The sequence below is a fragment of the Phoca vitulina genome, unplaced genomic scaffold (genome assembly GCF_004348235.1).
Source record: "Phoca vitulina isolate PV1807 unplaced genomic scaffold, GSC_HSeal_1.0 scaffold13, whole genome shotgun sequence".
Taxonomy (NCBI): Eukaryota; Metazoa; Chordata; class Mammalia; order Carnivora; family Phocidae; genus Phoca; species Phoca vitulina.
In genome coordinates, this window is record NW_022589716.1 from 19,093,174 (window position 1) to 19,113,447 (window position 20,274).

The 20,274-nt window shown below is 41.8% G+C and overlaps 1 protein-coding gene across 15 annotated transcripts in view; it reads right to left on the reverse strand.

Annotated features, from left to right (window-relative positions):
- Window positions 1-3,682: 3,682 nt before the first annotated feature.
- CADPS (calcium dependent secretion activator) overlaps window positions 3,683-20,274 on the reverse strand; it is a 464,832-nt gene continuing 448,240 nt past the window's right edge. For all 15 annotated transcript variants that reach the window (XM_032411665.1, XM_032411674.1, XM_032411675.1 and 12 more), the window contains 2 exons: window positions 8,246-8,350; window positions 3,683-4,908 (listed from right to left, as the gene is read on the reverse strand). In XM_032411665.1, the coding sequence (XP_032267556.1) occupies window positions 4,729-4,908; window positions 8,246-8,350 (285 nt within the window). In that variant the 3' untranslated portion in view covers window positions 3,683-4,728. The remainder of the gene's footprint in view (window positions 4,909-8,245; window positions 8,351-20,274) is intronic.

A 20,274-nucleotide genomic window follows, 5' to 3' on the forward strand; every position in this document is an offset into this window, starting at 1 on the left:
TATATAAATATATAAAATATATAAATATATCCAATTGGATATTGGATATGATTTGAACATATTTGGAAGAATATATGCCCATCTGTTAGCAATGGCTACTTTGGGGAAATGGGTTGGGGAAGGAAGAGGCTTCAACTTTTTGTTTCATAGAATTCTACTTTATTTGATTTTTTTTAACTTAAAAAACTTCTTTAAATATTTTGAAAAAAATAAAAATACTGCTTAGTTCTCTGTTATTTAGCCCAACAAACCCAAGCTAAACTAAACTACATGTCCTTTTTTGAAACCTTAATCCACTCTTTCCATCTTAATCTCTCCAAACCCCCCCCCAGGAAGCCAGGCTCCCCTAACACTCTGAGCATATTCATTAATATCTTACATCAACATGTATTTGTTGTGTGTTCACTATGTGCGCTGGGAATTTATCAGAGAAGAAAAGAGCTTTGGCCAAGAGGCACATTCCCCTCACCTCCCGCTGCTTTGGTCCGTGTCCTTTCCTGTCCTCCCTATGTGCTCTTCAAGGCCCACCTCCTCCAGGAAGTCTTCCCTTTCTTCTCCCTCCTCTGCATCTGTATGTGGTCTATATGAAGCTTTTGAAGATTCATATCACCTAAAGGCTCTAGGATAATAGTCACCAGATCATCTACATTTTTGTATGTTCAGTCTTTGTTTATTAATCATATATTTAGCGAATACAGTAAGGTTAGAGTAGGGAAGCTGGCACAGACCACAGCCTCGTGAAGTGGAGAGAAGCTGCATGAAACAGGTAATGATGCAAAGAACCCCTTCACGAGGAGTGTGATGAATACTACGAAGGGGAAGTAGAGAGTGTTAGGAGAATATGTACCAGGGACATGGATGCTGAACCGAGGGTGGGGTTTGGAAGGCTTCTCCGGGGAAGCCAAATTTAGCTGGGATTTGAAGGGCGAGATGAGGTGTTGGAGGGAGGCCCCCAAGAGGGCAGAACCGTGGTGCACAGGAGGAAGTGAACGTTGGCAGGGGTAGCTGAAACACGGGGAGCCAGAGGGGCAGAATTAATAGAGGAGGCTGAAGGGGCAGGCGAGTGTCAGATGGTGCGTGGCCATGCATGCCACCTTAGTGAATCTGGGCTTCATTCTATGACCAAGGGGAGCCACTGGATGCTTTTAACTGGAGGACGGACAAAATTGCACTTGCCTTTTAGAAAAGTCCCCATGGCTGATGAAGGGGGATGCACTAGAGAGAGCCTGGGTGTTTCTAGCAGTGCCTGGCCAGTATGTACTCAACGATTTGTGGGCTGATTGATAATACAGTGAGTGCTTTTCCATCAGGTTCACATTTCTCTCTACATTTCCATGTCTCACCATCCATCTGGCACTTTTTCCTATGGCCTCTTCCCTACCAGTCCTTCAAAGAACTCTGGAATTTTCCTCTTTTAAAAAAAGGAAAAAAAGACTTAAACCAGCACTTCACAAGAGAGGCTAACCAAACTGCCAGTACACAGGTGTAGAGGCAATCAACTCTATTTTTGTAATCAGTGAACGATAGTTATAACCCATGACACCACATACCAGAATGATGGAAATTTAAAAGAGTGACAATAACTGGTACATTAAGGGACTCTTGATGCTCTGCTGGTGCGAGTAGTATGTAGTTCACCCTCCGGAGAAAACTGGCAGTATTTCCTAAACAATGAACATAACTTTACCCTATGACACAGAAATTGCACTGAAAGATATGCACAAAGAAATTCATGGCAGCATTACTCATAATAGCCCCAAACTCAATACAACGTGTGAACATGGATAAATCGTGGCATATTCATCCTATAGAGCATTGGAAAGAAATGAACTACAGCTACACCAACAATATAATGTAGAGCAAAAAGAAACCAGACTTGGAAGAATATATACTGTGATTCTAATTACATAAGGGTTTTAATTCAGGATCGTGGTTACCTTTGTCGAGTGAGGGAGGGGGTAGAGACTGGGAAGGGCCAGGAGCATGGGTGTCTGCAGGTGTTCATTATGTTCTCTTTCTTGACCTGACAGTTGTCCCAAGAATATGTTCACTCTGTTCAGCTCCAATCATTGACCTGCGTGCTTAGATTTGTGCACTCTTCTGTATGTATATTGCATTTTAACAAGAAAATAAATAAAATAATAATAAGAGAAAACTTAATATTCTGTCCCAAAAAAGTGAGAAAAGAGCTCAAGATACCAAAGTGGTCTCCTTCTCAGCTTTAAGTTTGTCGCAAGGGTAACTTCGGACTTAACTTGGTGAGTTCTTTCTCTCTGATCTTGTCTGCTATCATTGTCTTCTGCCCAGCCCTTCCTCCAGGGATGCTAGCTGGGGGATGCTGTTCACCAGGACCCTCAGTGCTGGGCTGTGCTGACTTCTCCTTTTGGAGGATTTTTGTTTGTTTGTTTGAACCCTGGTTTTGATGGCACAGTCTTTTCAGACTTGATTCTCTTCACGTCTTTTGGATCACGCCCTTTGGTTATTTCTCTAAGTCACTCACTTAGCTCTCCTCCAGGGCTCCTGGGCATTTTCTTTCTCTTTCCAACTATACGATACACTGGGCAGACACTCTGTCTTTACTTTGCACATTTTTGAATTATTCACAATTATGGAAAAAACTACGTTTTAGCTTTGCAACTAAAAATGTAATACAGCTATATTTTTAAAAATTCTGGCTCTGCCACATTGACTTATCTTGATGCCATTGGGCAAAGATTTTTCACACCTGAATGATATACCCCCACCATTTATGTATTACCAATTCTATGCTAATGTCTCTGGATTAATGTTTCCGTATGGAGCTGTGTAACCACAGAGCAAGTAACCTTAACCTTCCTGACCTCAATTTGTTTGTTTATAATGTGGATAATAACAGTCCTCTTCCCTTGTGGTGGTTGTGAGATTTGAACAAAGTATTACATACAGACCGCTTGGTACAGAATAGTTGCTCAATAAATGGGAGTTATCCTTGTAATCCCACTAAGGGCAGGAAGTACTGTTGATTTGTACCTGCAGACCTCAAGGATTAAAGAGAGTAGGATGTACTATTCTGAGGGGTTGATTGGTAGAGAACAACTGGTCTACCTGGTCCTACTGATGAATTCGTCTCTTCCCTAAAACCTCAGTCAGCGCCAAGGGAAGGTCAGTTTGGTTTGGAGACAGACGCAAATAAAACAGATAAGGCTGCAAAATGTTTGATTTGTTTCACACCTGGGTGATTATTTTGCCGACAAGAAATGGGGAGCAAGAAGAGTGCTCCATATCTTAGAGAATCTTGTAAGATGCTTTAACAAATATATAAGAATCATATATAATTGGCACACGCTTTGTTTGAATGCAAACACTGCTGTTAAAGTAGTGCTTAAAAACAGTTTGTTGGCCTTCTTTTCGTACAGGAGAAACATTCCTCTCGTTTACACTACTCTCTTGCTTAGCAGACCCTTATTTATCCTATAATGCAAGCGTAATCTGCCCAACATGTCCAAATGCCCACAGTTCTGATTTAGCTGAGTCTGAATTAGTAGGACTTTTTGCTGTTTCTTGTGAAGAGGAGTATTTGAAAACCACCCCTCCAACAGTTTCAAGGACATGACCTCTTCCCTGCTCTTACCCTCCTCTGCCATTTTGTGTGTGTTTCAGTTCTGGCTTTCAAAAGAGACAGAGGAAAAAAGACAGAAGTGTATTCTTAGGACATTTGAATAGTTATTTATTGAGAAGCCACAGTTTTCCACACTTTCATAACTGTAGGCTTTATATAAGGCAAAAGCAAGATGGATCCACTACTTTACACAGAAAGAAATAGCTCTGCAGAGGACCCGAGGGGTCATGCAGTTACAGATCAAAATGCAATGTACATAACAGATATAAAAAACTGTGGAACAAAATAATTTAAATTATGGTTACAATCTACTGAAGGAAATACCCATATCTTATTATAAACACATTTAGAGTCTAGGGTGGTAATTTAAATATTCAGGTTTTTTACATACACGGTTATTGAAACATAAAAGCAAAATGTAACGTTTAATAGGATAAACTTTGACAGAAGACAGTTGCTCTGAACTGTGCTTGGTGTTAACTCATGATAGGATCACCCTTGCTGTGGCAAATGAGAGGATCAATCCATTGGTATGTAGCCATCCTTTTCTCGCTAACTATGCGGATCGATGGAAGGATGAGTTAACAAGGAAACCGGGGGTTCATTTTTCATTTCAGGGGACCACAAAGAACCAAAAGTTGTTTGCTGGAGCCTTGCCTTTTGTTTTCCAAAAAAACAAAGCAGATCTATGTGTCTTAATTAAATTAATTCATTGTACTCATTTAAATAACTGGCATCCACGTAATGTGAAACAAATAAGTGAAATACTTGGTATACTTGCCCTCACATCCATTTACTGTCAATGCAGACACAGGACATTAATGAAGCATCATTTAACTCTGCTGAGAACAGGAACACACCTAGCAGTTGGACTATGTATTTTCCATGAACAGTATTTAAAGAATGGTGCTCCATATTGCTTGTAAACATACAGACATGGAATCAGGAAATCAGTGGGGTCGAAGGTCATTTGCTAATCTTGGAACCACATAGCTAAAATGGCAATTGTATTGGTAAACATTTCATGAGCATGGTAGTTGACAGAAAATTCCCTAGTGGGGTTAACTAACAGACTAAGGACATGCATTGATTACAGGACTTTGTCCTAGAGGACTCCAGGCCCTAGCGTTCTAGTCGTCTTCCTCGTCTTCCTCATCGCTGTCCTTCATGCTGATCCCCTGCAGGCCCCCACCCTCGCTCACTGATGCCGTGGCTTCTTCCACAGTGAGCCGGTTCCGGATGGTTTCGTACGTCTTGCTGTTTAAGGTTGAGTCCAGGACCCCTTGCAATCGGAAATCTCTATAGGTTTTCTAAGGAGGGAAAAGATCAGTGATAAGAGAGATCTCATCTCCATGAAGGGAGGGAAAGGACACAAGGCACTTGTGGGTGTGAGAACACTGACCTGCGGCTAAGTGACTCACTCTATGCATTGTCAAATGAAAAGCCACCGTGCTCAGGTTTCACTGGTACTGAAAACTGAGATTTGCCGAATAATAGAAAATGAGAAATTGTGGCAGGATAAACTGTATTAGCTGAGACAAAGCAAAGAACATAAGCTTGTGTTTATTCAGTTCCATACAGAGAAATGTTCCATGATTGTTTTGATTCTCTCTCTCTCTCTCTCTCTCTCTCTGTTTTTTTTTGGTCAGGTTCTTTCTCTTAGGTTAGTATAATACAATATGATAGACTGTGTAAGGGGCCGTAACACATAAATAATGGATCAACTGATTATGGTATTTTGCCATTTCCTTTGCAGTCTGGTCTTTAATATTTTTGAGGCTCGTAACTGCGTATCTCTCATTCACAAGACAGACATATGTATGTTGGTATATGAAACCTAGTACGGGCAGCAACAATTATGGGGAAGATGGAGTGCTAATGCTTCATCAATATGTCGCAGACATGTGATTCATTTCTTATCTCCCTGGGAAAGAAGTGTATCTATTCTGTTCACAACTTCATGGTCTCGGGGAAGAAATTTGGCTCTTTTTCAAGAACAATGGCTTGGTATTACTGTACCACAAATTCTTTGTTCCTTCAGGCGATTTCTCTCGGATTTCCTGAGGTATCCCAGGGACTGTTTTGTTTTCGTTTTTTTTTTTTCCCTAGAAATCCCTTAGCGTTAATTGAACATGACCAGAAGCATCTGGCTGTTGTCTACTTCTTAACATCTTTTTGGAAAAAGGTCTCTCTCTAACAACTTTTCTCATCACACTACATATCATTTCAGCTACCGATTCTGCTGTGTGTTTCTTCTATTGATGTGGGACACTTGCTAAAGGGGCATGAGAAGGAATGTTAACATACTTCAGTGCATTCCCATTGGGACTTCCATTTCTTGTCGTCCATCTAAAGCAATCAAAGTATCAACAATCACAGTGTCAACCCCTCTTGAAGGTCACATGTTGTAATGACTGCAGAATTAACTAGTGAATGCAGTCGGCCCAGTGAAGTCCAATAATATCAGATTATGGATATGATGACCACGTGTCCCCTTTATACCTGTTGTCCCAGCATGATTAATCACGGCACCTTCTTTCCTTTGTAAAAGTAATCTGATTTTGGAATAAGTTAATAGGTCCTCCTAATTATGGATCAAACTGCAAGGTTCTCCTAGGTAGCTAGATAGCTACCTGACTTGTCTTCACCTTGACGGGAAAGGGTAGGAGGCTGAGTAAATTCTAGGCATGGTGTAGACCAGATATCCAGAAGATTAACTTGATTTTTTTGTACTTTTCAATCAGTGGTTCTGTTTCCACTTAAGAAATATAATTGGTGCCAGAGTATGATTGGAAAAAGAAAGGTAGAAAGCACTTGAGTATTCTCCCCTTTATTCAAATTCCAGAGCAGCATTCCCCAACTCAACTCTAAATGCCTCAGACAGGGACCTTATCTAGTCATTTTAAAATTCTCCATCTTGTAATATATGGGAAGGGGCTCAACTAATATTTATCCAGTGTTGGATGAGTGAATAAATGCTTGCTGAAGAATGAATGAATGAATGGAGGAATGGAGGAATGAAGGGAATGGATGTGGAGGCAGGAAAGAAAGCCAACTGTCTTTGGAAGTTTGCCTCGGGGTAGGAGACCTCTGGTTAATGTGCTTGTGAAGAGGTGGTGCATTCTGCTTCATACCTGTGTGTTGTGGCACTAGTTAGGCTGAGCCCATCTCTGGCAAAAGTGAAGGGAGTTCTTTTGCCAGTGACATTTCTGTCCCTTCTCTGTGGTTCATGTCTGTGTTTTTTTGGCAGAAGGCTAAGAATAAACCTTCTCTCAGACTTACATTTTTTCCTTAATGAAATATTGCTAGTTCCAATATTCCCAACATAGATCTAGAGACAGCAGTAATGGGAAGATACATATTTTAAAATCTTAAAAATTAATGTCTCCTTTTAATGTCCACCCAGTAAGTGTCAAACAAACAAACAAACAAATCCCCCCAAAGAAGAGTATTTATACCCAGGAAATGGAATTGAAGTGGTCAGGCTAGTGAGCTTGCCTTAAGGAACTGAAATTTTAAAAATATGAAATTAGGCTGGGTCTATGGCCCTAGTGTATACATTTCTTTTTTAAGAGCTGTAATACACGGCTGTCTGTAACCTTCCCTGGGCAGACGCTTTGTGAGATCAAATGCAGATGATAATAACTCTCTTTAATTACACTCAACAGAACAGTAATTGGTTTTAAGTCAGCACTGGGGTAGAGGAGTACCTTCAATGAAATGGTGCTAATCCTAAAGAGACTAAGAAATGGGGTAGGGGCGGAGGGGGGGGCGGGGGATGGAAGGGGTAGGGAGTAGAGAGGGGGCGGACAGGGGGGACTTCTGGCAAATGGTTAAGAAATAGAAATTCAGCTACGTTTTATTGTTAAAATATTTTTAAAGACACTTTCTGCTTTGAATGAAATTTCTGCATCATGAATGTTTTAAAACCCTCTATGGTGAAGCATCAAATGGAAACTGAAATGATCAAAAATGTATTTACCCCCTTCTGTGATCTTATTATTTCATGTAAACCACTGAGATTTCACGCTGAAATAATTATCATTAGTCCAAGGCACACACACAAGAACAGGGAAAAAAGCTACTTTCAGGGTATGTTATCTCACCTTTGTGATCCTTTCCATTTGATTGTATACACGCATTGTAAGAGAAACTACTTCAATTAACTATGAGAACAATATTGATTTGCATCCTGATAATGATCACAGGACATATTTAGAAATAGCTGGAGGTAAATATTTCTATTACATTAATTGTGGCAAAATTTTATTTAATTAAACCATAAATGAAATTGGTAATTATGTGATTAGCATAATGGTACCCAAACCAGCTTTTGAAAGTCTAATGCACAGGGCACGAAGGCCCCTGCAGTATTTTTGCATGACAGATACATAAAGTATTTTTCCGGCCTGAATAAAATATCAAATTCCTTTTCGTTACTTTTTTTCCTTTGATATCTGAGTAATGAATTAACCACGCATCCCGAAGTGATTGCATAGGTTTTTCTTGCACGAGATGCTGCTTTAGAAATCATCTTGTTTTATATGTAAACCAATATTCTTTGTGTTAAGGAAGTTCTGCAGCCGGACAGTGAAATGTATTTCAGTGAGCTATGTGCAAAGAAGAATAATTATTCTTTTCTTTTACCTTTACCATCCTAATTAGTGTTTTCAACTGATAAATGTGAAGCTGTAAGTCCATCCGGTCCGTCAACCAGGTGCAGATCACGTTCATGGAGCTGTTGTACCATTGCTGAAAAAAGAGACAAAAGTTCTCCAGCCAACACATCACGGAGCGTTTGCAGAGGAGAGAGGCAACAGGCCATGTTTGAGTACCTGCTCTGTTCTGAGGAGAGACTAAATGGTTAAAAGAGAATTTGAGAGCAGAGACAAATTGTGAACATTAATCGACACAAAATCACAAGGTACCCGATCAGCCTAAAAAGAGATGGGTTTGGACTTTGAATCTAAGACAGAACTCTTCCACGATCGACATCTCCTACACGATCAATTCACATAGACCATTTTTGCTCTTCTGATTCTCCTTTTTGTTGGTTAATTTTACTCCGTTGAGATTCAAGTCACTGCATATTTCTTAATGCCACTGTTTCAGATGCCCAGGGAGATGGGGGTTTCTCCATGGAACAAACTGATGTCATTTTGCTACTTACCTCTTGAAAAATCCAGACCCTGTCTGCGGAGGACAGTGCTGGGATTTGGGCTGAGAGGCTTATGAATTGATGGTGAAGTGTACCTTCATTTACCCTCCTGGGGCACTGGGATAGAGACAAGGAAGGAGGTTTCTCTTTAAGGGCCAACTCATACTCTGGGCAGCTTCTGTGCCCTTACGTTGGCTGTGCAATCTGTTTTAATCTTAACACCAAAAAATTATGGAAGATGAGAGAAAAAAACCATCTACAAATGAGCTCATTTCAAGCTGTTGAAATCATACTTCCCCTTAAGGGGGTTAAATTTTGCTTCTTGTCTGTGAAAAATGCTTGAAGCTGTGTCACTTTAGACTGCCACCCCTGTGGTGCAGGAAGTCTCTGGTGCGGTATGATTTTGCAGTACTGCTCATATATTCATAAATCTCACTCGGAGACATATGAACAGTGTTAGGAAGTGTCAGTATGAAAAAAAAATCTAATCTTTTAAACTTCACCAGGTTTCATTACGCATTGCCGCTTATACCAAACAATTTACAAATAAAATGAAAAGGTGTGGATGGACCTATATATTTATTTATGGGGCATCTATATGAACTGTGCACAGAAGAGATGTAAGAAAAAAAGAGTGGTTAGAGAATTGAGACGATGCACCCTTTCATGCTAATCAACACGCATGCACACGTGTGCACGCACACGCACACGCACACACATTGCACACCAGTGGGGATTTGAAAAGCATAAATAAAAACATGTTTCTGATGGTAACTCCACCCTTTCTCACCTAAAGATCATCCAAAATCAGTTTATGCCTAACACTCACAGTTTTTCTGAAGCCTTGTTTCTGACTTAATTTCTTTAAAAAAAAAAAAATTAATTTGGGTTTTTTACTTGCAAGGTAGAACTGCCAAGTTTCACCTTGTAAGAAACGACACAGTCTCAGCCATGGCGTTCAGAAGCCCTCTTTGCAATCTTTCATTTCTAGGCTCCTTCCTCATCAGAGCCAATTGTGGCTCTCCTTGGAGCCCAGCCGCAAACAGAGACCACACTACCCCAATCAAGGCGGCATTGCAGCCTCACAGCCAACTTCTGCTCTTTTAAAGATCATGGAGGCGAAACTGTCAGTTTGAGGAACCTTCTGTCCCTCCCCAGGGAGCAGGCGGGGTGGGGGGTGGGGATTTTTTTCCCTGAGATTCACGGTTCACTCCATGTAGGAGGGGGTTTGCCCGGGTCAAGCTGCTTCAGGCATGGACAGGTTTTCCCCTCTAGGAGTGAGAACATTTTACTGAAACTTTTTTGGGGGGTGGGGGAGTGATTATTGGGGAGTGTTTTTGGCACCTCCTGCCTTGGGATTCTGGAGCTTTTGCTGTCACTGCATCTGGGTTTGTGAAGATGGGGTCTGGGGACAGAAATACCACTGGGTCACTGGCGTTCCTGCAGCCCTCCCTTACTCGCGGCAACTGGGGGCTCTCTTGTGTTCACCCCAGCCCTCAAATTCTGTTTGCTGGGCTTTATCTGACATGCAGTAATATATTTCGAGAGTCACAAGCATCGGTCCCCCCCTCTACCCCACCTCCTGGGGTTGGCAGGTGACCTGCAAAGAACGTGGGGACTTCCTGGCCAAACCTACAAACCCAGGGCCACATGACGGGTGCATCTCGGGGACACAGAAGAGGAATGTGGCACTCTGGCTTCTAGGCAGAGGTGGCATTTTGCTTTGGCTGTGGCAACGGGCAAACCGGCGCTGGCTGGTTATCAGTGCCAGCAAGCCTTGCGCAACATGCCTTTTTCTCTTTGCTGAGAGACGTGCCACCTTTCGGGGGGAAAAAAAAAATAACGACCCCCCCACCACTTTGTATAAGTACTTCCTATTCTTGTAAAATGGCTTTTGGAGAGTAAAAAATAAAAACACAAATAAAAAGGTAGGATACTCTGAATCCTCTCTCTCTGCTGTGGAAAGTGTAGGGAGGTAGGCAATGCGTATAGCAACGGATCAGTGTATCACGCTTGCCGATTCCCACCCCAGGAGAACAAGAAAGCCCTGGAACATCCATGCCTTTCCTCCTGGATCTCACATCTAGCAAGAGAAGTGTAAAAAATGTATGATGCCCCATTGGCTACGCATTTCAAGAGGCAAAAGGGAGTAAGTCACTCCTTTCCAAACCTTATGCTCAGTAGATGAAATTGGAGGCACACAGCACTAACTTGGATGCGGCACAGCGCTAACTTGGTTTTCCAGAAAGGCGCTTAAAGGCATTTGGATGTCGGAGGAAGCAAGAGTCACTGCCTTCTAGAACTTTAAAATGTTAGAGGTGAAAAAGACCTTCCCTGTTATCCTTTGTAGAGAAGGAAACAAAGGCCCAGAGAGGTGAAGTGACTTGCCCAAGGTCACGTAGCTGGTGAGTCCCCAAGTGGAGGTTCTTCAGGATTAGGCACTGCACTGAAATAGCTGATCATGGAATCAGTCCTCACTAGGCGGGGCGCAAGAGCGTGCTGGTCCGGAGGGTGTGTGCACCTCCTTCCAACTGCACGCTCAGGGTACCGCACTGACAGCTAGAAATAGGCCTTAGTGGGAGTTTTTACACTGTGGAAATTGGCAAACGCCACAAACCAGGGCATTCTCCCTCCCAGAAAGCCAGTTGTTAAACATTTATCAGCACATTACTGGGTATCTGGGTTGTTCCTGCTTGTTCTCCTGTGGTGCTTATTATTCAGGTTTGCTTTATTTGAGATTGATGCTAACAAAGCAGATTTGTTAGTATTCTTCAAAACAGGAGATAAAACGTTTTAAGGTCTCCCCATTTTGTTTTGTCTTGCCTTTTCCAGAAATATCCTAACACCTGGACACTAAGATTTCGATAAAATGCACTCTAAACCCTAGGATAAAAATTGTGAGCTGACGACATGGACTAAGTATTTAAGTATAATCATGACCCCTTCGCTAGCCTCCTTTTTGTTCAGGTATATTAATTGGAAACTTCCTAAAGTTACTTTAATCCTAAAAAAAAGCACTAGAGAAATAAAATCCCCAGTACCTGGGGCCCCTCTAAAGTATTCTCTGGGGATGATTCGGTGAGGGTTTTGGAGCTGGAACCCAAAAGGATGCCCATCCAAAGGAAGTCCCTTGGAAAGTTGGGGCCTTCTCCAGTAGTTGCAACCAGATCTGAAAGTTCTATTGAGGAGGAGCTAGAACGCTGCTCTGTCATTTTTATCTTTCTTTCTTCCTTTCTACAATGGAGTCCTTAAGAGCAGAGGCCCCACCTGTCTTCTTCCTGGCTTTGTGAGCTTCGGCAAGTTATTTACATTCTCAAAGATGCAGTTTCCTGAACAGAAAATGGGGATTAATCAGCCTTTTTTCGTAGGCTTTTTGATGACGCAAGGAAGGTATGCTAGGAAGGCTCTCAGCCCCGTACCTTGCACATAACGAGGCCTCGAGAAATGTAAGCTGTCACCACCACCACCACCACCACCGTTAACCACCATCACCACTCACATCTTCATCACGATCACCGTCATCCCTCTATGCTTTTTCCCTCTCTCTCTCTCTCTCTCTCACTAAGAAATGCCACAAAACAAGGGAGAAAGCTGAGCAAGTGACCACAGAAAGGCATGGGGTGGTGGAGAAAATGGCTCCTGATGGAATACCTCTGGAATTGTATGCATGAGTCTTATAAGCCACGGACTAACTCTCAGCAATTCCATTGCAAAGTGTTTTGTGGTAGATCATCACCCAAACCCATACAACCATCCTGGGTGCATAAAGCACATTTTTAACTATACTGACCTAGATTTAATATTGGATGAAAAGGATTCAGACGAATAATGCATGATTTTTCAAACTTTGTGTGGACAAGTTACAGCTTTAGCTTGGGTTGGCTACTTATTAGCTGGATAACCTTCAAACAAGCTACTTAACTGTCTGACCCTCAGTCTCCTCTTGGGGTTAATACCAGTACCTACTTCATAGGATTACTGTGAGCATTAAAAGAGATAATTATGTAAAGTGCCCAGCAGAGTTACTCTCACATACTAAGCACTCAATAAAATTTAGCAATGGGGCGCCTTGGTGGCACAATCAGCTAAGTGTCCGATTCTTAGTTTAGGCTCAGGTCATGATCTCAGTGTCGTGAGATGGAGCTCTGAGTGGCTCTCAGCGTGGAGTCTGCTCATCCTTCTCCCTCCCCCTCTGCCCCTCCCCCCACTCATGTTTGCACGCATGCACTCTCTCTCAAATAAAAATCTTTAAAAAAATAAATAAAATTTAGCGACTATTATTATTACTCTCAGAAACATAAAGATATCCTTTCAATATACAACACAAAGGAATTTTCATGATTCATTTCTAGTAGGAGCTTAGACAGTTAATATGCAGATCTCTTCAGGTGACACCTTGTACCCTGAACACATACTGACTTCAGGCAGAGAAACCCTTATACATAACTGTCTCTTCTGTAATATCGGGGTTCACTGTGGCCAGGATTAGGGTTACGCTAGTGAGGCAGGATTCCGCAAATGCAGGATTGGATATTGTCTTTCATTAATATTCTCATATTTTGTTCATCCTGGATCATTTGCATTCATTTTGATTTTTTAAGATGTATTAAAATATTATTGATCTTGATTACCACATTTTTTTGGTTCCCCCTTAAATTTTATATCTGAGAAGTGACTCATTCACCTCTCCCTAGTCCCTGCCCCGGGGCTCCCTGTTCCCCTGGAAACCTGATCACCCGGAAGAGCTGCAGGATTGAGAGGTACAACGAATACTTGACACATCACTGGACAATAGAGGGTTCACAGGAACTGGATTTCCACTTAGATTTGGAGATGCCCTAATCAGCAAGCACGACAGTGACTATAGGATACCTGCTGCCTTTGCATCTTCTGCCATCAGAGCCACCTAGATGCGTCTAAATTCCTCCATAGAGGAGGATCTGAGTTCTATTGTTAGTTCATCTCTAAATATGTATTTCCTTTGAAACCGGCGTTCCCTATCTTGATGTTAATTTCATGTCCTAAAGAGACCTTACTGTTAATGACTCATTTGTCTTCAGAGCAAACAGCATATCACACGTGAGCAGCATGGCAACAAGGAACAGGGGCTGAGCAGAGAACGCTGCGGTGTGCTTCCATCCTCCCCGATCACGAGGGTAACGTATGCCCTTGACGGAAGCAACCCCCTGTCCGATATGACCACGTATCAGGTGTTAGAGCCTACTGTTTTCAACGCAGAACTTTTGCGTACCGGATTTGCAACACACGCAATTAATGAAAGTACAGGTGTCCCCCACTTTTCTAAAGTTCACCTTGTGCCACTTCGCTTTTATGAAAGACCAACATTAGTCCCCGTTTTCGCTAACTGAAAGAAATTGGAAGAGGATTTTCGCTCTAATGAAAACAGGCAAAAAACAAGAAGAGCGGTCAGCATCCCTGTTGCAGCAAGTCCTTAGAGAGGCAGCACGCGCTCCGAGCAGCGAGGGCAGACCCACCAAACTCCTTCCCTGGGAGCTGCACTCGGCCTCTCAGCATCACACCGCCAGAGTTTTGACCTGTGTCTACGAGCATTGGTGCTTTCTCTCCATTTATTCTGTGCATCCGTTATCCAGATGTGTCCTAAGACATCAGAAAAGCCTAAGAGAGGTTATTTTGGGGGGTCTGGGGAAGCTCAAAAATTTTTCCATATAAATTAATGGTAATTGCTGCTTCACTTTATACCATTCCGACTTAGGAAGGTTTTCAGAGGAATGCGCTATTTTTGGATAGCAGGGGAAACCTGTACTTAGCTACTCATTGAACACCTTGCCCTTAACAATGTTCAAGTGCTCTGCACAGTGTTCTGCAAACATCTTATAATTCAATCATTGAGTTGGACTCCTAGGAGGTTGACATTATTAATAGCCTCATTTTGTAGATGAGGAAAAAGGGCCTAGGTAAATTAAGTTAATAGCCTGGGGTCACACAACTAGTAAGTGGTAGGATAGGCTTCAAGTTGGTTATTTACCACTACATGTGTGTGAGTTGTCCCATTCAACACAATAATGTTAAAAAGTAATGGCCTGTTTATAGAGAGACAACTCCAGTTCTAGGTGGCTCCTCAGCAAAGTCATTCAGCTCTGAAATTCTCAAAGGAGAAGTGTGTGGGTAGGATAGTGTTGTTGGACCTGTTTCCCTCAGAGCCCAAGCTTGGCTTGGGGTTGAAAAGATTCTACTTTTTATGAGCTTGGAAAGTGGCTAAGCAGAGTGTGGGAAAACCACTCAACAGCCTTAAAGAACTAATGGATGGGAGACAATCATTGCTGACTCTTAATGGAAATGATTAGAAAAAACTGGATGAGAATGAGTGCATGCCATTTCTTAGTTAGAATCAGTGTATTCTTTTCCTCTCCTCTGTAGCCCTACCTGATCTCTTCGTATTTGCTTTTACGTATTTGCTGGTAACTCAGCAAATGCTATTAGTAGAAAGTTCTCACTGAGGGCAGGTTGAGTTTTCAAGGAGAAATACAACTAGAAAAGTTGCCTTTATCACAATGGACTGAATTTTCCTGAGAGTTTTGGGGATACAAAAGTTATAACACTGAATAAAATTTTAGTTCTGAAAAACTACACATCATAAGCTTTAAAATTTTCAGTGAATAGTGACAGTAAAATAGTAGGACCTTGGGGAAATTTGGTTTCATGTGAAATTTAAAAAGATGCCATCAGAAAGCGCTATAAAAGAAACAATTTTAGGCAGAGTAACAAATCCAATGCAAACAGTCTAGTGCAAAACCCAGTTCTTTCTCTGTTGCTTTTCTCTTTAAAGAAAGTTTTATTGAGGGACGCCTGAGTGGCTCAGTCGGTTAAGCATCTGCCTTCGGCTCAGGTCATGATCCCAGCATCCTGGGATGGAGCCCCACATCAGGCTCCCTGCTCAGCGTGGACTCTGCTTCTCCCTCTACCCTTCCCCCCTGCTCACTATCTCTCTTTCTCACTCTCTCTCAGATAAATAAATAAAATCTTTTAAAAAAAGTTTTATTGAAGTAGAACACCCATACTGTAGTGTCTCACTTTAAGAAAAACATACACACACACATATATGCATATGTCAAACAAGACATGTTGCCCCATGCCTATAATTAAGGATAATATTTAGCTCAATATTGTAAAAATGAGCTCTTTTTGAAAGTATGGCATTTGGCCTATGGGCCAATAACCACCGCACACCAAATTCACACACCTTCTCAGATTAAAAATTTGTGACTCGGTCCAATATATCCTAAGCATAAATAATAGCTGAAATCCACAAGGATCTAGTTCTATTGTTAGTTCATCTCTAAATATGGATTTCCTTTGAAACCAGCATGGTCAGGCGTATATGCCGGCAGACACAGCACTAAACGCCTGGGCAGCTTGTGGCTAAGGTGAGGAATCGGAGACTCAGAGAAGTGGCCTGGCAGCTAGCAAGAGATGGAGCTGAAGAGGCCAAGAGGCAGGGCAGCCTGGTGGCTAAGAGAATGGACGCGACCCGGGCCTCTCCTGTGTTTGTCCCTTAACCTCTCTGAGCCTCGGTTCTCTCGTCTGCTAGATGGGGATTATAATAAAAACTGCTTAGGGTTGTTGGGGTGGTATTAAATGAGTTAATATGTGTGGAGTGTTTACCACAGAGCCGGGCACAGACTACATGTTAGCTGTTAAGACCCTAGCCACGCTATCCTGCTCCGCCTCACAAACAGGGAATCCTACCTCTCTAAGTGCAACTCTTAAGGTTTGCACGAACCTTTCTGAGGAAGCTTCCATTCTTCTAAAACTGTCTGTGCAAACAGGCAATGTATAACCCCTTGGTAACCAGTCTGTACTTCTGGACTGAAGAAACCCAGTGAATGCTGGAGGATGGTAATCTTTTCTTTGGAAAGTACCCTTTCTCCAACTCAACACAGCCATACATCAGAGAAATTGCCTCAACACCTTGCCTAGAGTGTCTAATGAAGGCAAGGGCATTCTCTTTGTTGGCAAGGAGTCAAAGAGGAAGATAATACTTTGACCACACCCATATGACTAAGTTCTTCACTTTGCTTTTTGTGACAAAAGTGGGTTATTATTAGTTAGGGGGGAGAAAAAAAACCCACAACCTATTTAAATTGCTGTATTGAAATACCGTAATGAAATCTTTCACATTTGAAGCTTTCAATGCATATTTCTTCCTTACAATATGGGTAACTTAAGAGCATGTGAAAAGCATCATCCAGGGTTTCTTTATACTTTTACCAAGGTACCCATAGCTTCGTTAACCCAAGCCACAATTCCACAGCCCCATGGGTCTCTCAGGTCTAAGGATTGCCAGGGATCTGGTTGTATTCAGTGTTCTATTCCAGATTCAGACAGGATCTGACAAAGAAATCTTGGCATGTTCAAGCCATCTACGCCAAATGGGCAAAGCAGTAAACAACCGCATGCAAATTTCGGGATTTGTCAAAGTTCCCCAAGGGCTGAAGCAACACTTTCTGAAAGGGCGGATCATCTGAGTACTTTTAAACATGGGCACACAGTTGAAAGATGCAATCTTTTGCTTTCCTCCAGTGTTACTGTAATTCAGGATTTGGTTCCCCCAAACAATTGAACCTAGAAATGGGTACTTCCCAGTCACGGCTTCAGGACGCTCAGCTCAAAGCACAAAGACACCAAAAGATAAACAGACACCAAAATCAGAGGATGCAGGTAATCAGAATGAACTTCCGAGCTGTCTCAAAAGTCCTTTTTAGTGGAGGTGTTGTTTTTTGTTTTTTTATTTAAAACTATGTAATTCTTTGGATGCTTAAAACACCCGTTTCATTGAGGTCTTTGCAAAGCTGTCTTAGTGCTGTGGCTCTTCAAGGTACTAAACTGTGGATTACACCCCGAAAAGTCTGATGCACTCCAGACTGATGGGGAAGTCAGAGGCACCAGAGACCATATTCATCTACAACCTGGAGCCGAAAGCATTCAGCTACTCTTTGCCTTTAGTGTCTTCTCATAAGGAAGACATAGTGCAAATGAAACAAATTTTTTTTAAAGATTTTATTTATTTATTTGAGAGGAGAGAGAGAGAGAGTACACTGTTGGGGGCGGGGGCAGAGGGAGAAGCGGACTCTCCGCCGAGCAGGGAGCCTGATGCGGGACTCGATCCCGGGACTCCAGGATCACAACCTGAGCCGAAGGGAGTCACTTAACCAACTGAGCCGCCCAAGTGCCCCGAAACAATTTTTTTAAAACTTCATTTAAGTTATTACTGCTTATGACTATTGATTCTTCTACAGGAAGATGGATAGAATTTAGCATTTGGGAGCAATATTATTTTAACCTCCTCTGAAAGGGCCTAAATTAATACCTTAATATTCTTTTATTAAAATAAGCAGTTATCTATTCAAGACCAAATTTGAACTCTAACCTTGAAATGTGCAGAAATACCCAACAAGTGTCTTTAGCACTGACATTTCAAATGAACATTCGAAATGATAAATCCGTACTTGGATCCTGACCTAATGCATTGCCCCCTTCTTACCCGAGTCAGGCCTGTCACCATTACTTGCTGAGGGATAAATACAAGGGAAGTTAGAGTCCTGAAGGATCCCTTCTGAAAGCAAATCAAGCAGGAGAGTTTAATCCAAAGCTAAGCTTACTTGGACTATCCAGGGGTCTCCCTCTAGAAGACATTCTTTTTCTTTCTTTTTTTTTTTTTAATGGTTTGATTAACTTGTTGGCAATCTCTGTAAACTATCCAAGCTAGCCAAAGCCAGATTGGAAAGGAATTTGTTGCTTTTGAAAGAATCGGACTGTATGAAACCCCATGAATCCTGCCCAATCCCATGTCTCAATACGGCAGGTGGCTGCCTGCAGGCAGATGTGATGGTCTCTGAAAGGTTTTCTTTCCTAATACTTGTAAGATATTGCTGGAAACAGTTTACCCTCCCTGAATGAGAGAACGAAGCCAAAGATCAAACCATAGATATCTACCTAATGATAGGAAGGCATATGATAGGAAGGCATATGATGAGAAAGCAGAGGCACTAATGTGAATTTTTAATTGCGGGTGCTATCTTAACTCAAATGCAAACACCATTATTCTTACCAGTTCCACAACCCAAGGAAGTGCTATTAGGAAAGGATCTAGCAATTCCACTTTTTGGTACAGATGCCAAAAGATTGAAAGCAGGATCTTGAAGAGATATTTGCATGCCCATGTTCATATTAGCAATATCCATAATAATTCTAAGCCAAAAGATGGAAGCAATACAAGGGTCCACGGACGGAAGAATGGATAAACAGAAGGTGATAGACACATACTGTAGAATATTATTCAGCCTTTAAAAGAAAGGAAATACTGTTATATGCTACAACACAGAGGAATCTTGAGGCCACTCTGCAAAGTAAAATAAGCCAGTGGAAAAAGGAGAAATACTGCATGATTCCATTTGTACAAGGGATCAAGAATAGTCAAATTCATGGAAACAGAAAACAGAATGGTGGTTGCCAGGGACTGGGGAGGGGGAAATGGGGAGTTATCGTTTAAATGGGTACAGAGTTTCAGTTTTGCAAGATGAAAAGAGTTCTGGAGACTGGTTACACCAATAATGTGAATGTACTCAACACGACTTAACTGTATACTTTGAAATGGTTAACGTGGCAAATTTTATGTTATAATTATTTTGCCACAATTAAAACAAAAACATGGGAAATGAAAAAAAAATCACTTCCTATACTGAAAAGGAAACTTTCCTTAGGAAAGCTCAGATACGTAACAATATACAGATTCTAATCCGAACACCCAACCATGTTTGACAAAAAGCCAAAAAATTCTTTGTAAGATGAACATGGGCATTTTGTTCAATACCAGGACTGAGACAATTTCTCGAGGCCGAGTTTTGAGACGGCGCGAAGAACAAAGAACAAATCTGGTAGCATTTGCTCAGTCATTTATTTGGTTTATTTAAAACATGCCACGGGGCCAACATTTCTAAATCTGTGAAATAGAATTAAATGAAGCCCAGAGATGAGAACTAAGGATCCTCATAGAGGCTTGGGTCCAAACAACAGAAAAGGATGCATTTTTCACGCTGCGCAACACGTCACCTCCTATGTTTTCACAGAGACTCCCCCGGCCCCTGACAGACCCCCCGCCCCTGCTTTTCCAAGCATAGATTTGCTCAAGCAGCACTCAGCCCTGAGATCCCAGTTCCTCTGCCCAAAAGGGCAGCAGATGCCCATCCAGAATCACTCCCAGCACAACAGACTTATTAAGGTTTGGAATGTGTGTTCAGGAAGCCCTTATTTTAGGAAACAATTAAGTAGAATTAGGCTAATAATGCAAGGCAGGCAAAGCTTTTGCCCTTTGCTGAGAAATAACTCCTGCATGGAACAGTTGTACTAATAAAAATCATGTATTTCTTAAATGCCTCAAAATGATCTTTGCACCAAGCTCAGCAATTAACCCTGCCCCACTGAGGAGCGTTTATTCCCCAGGCTAAGGAGGATTAATCTCCATGTTTGCTCGACCAAT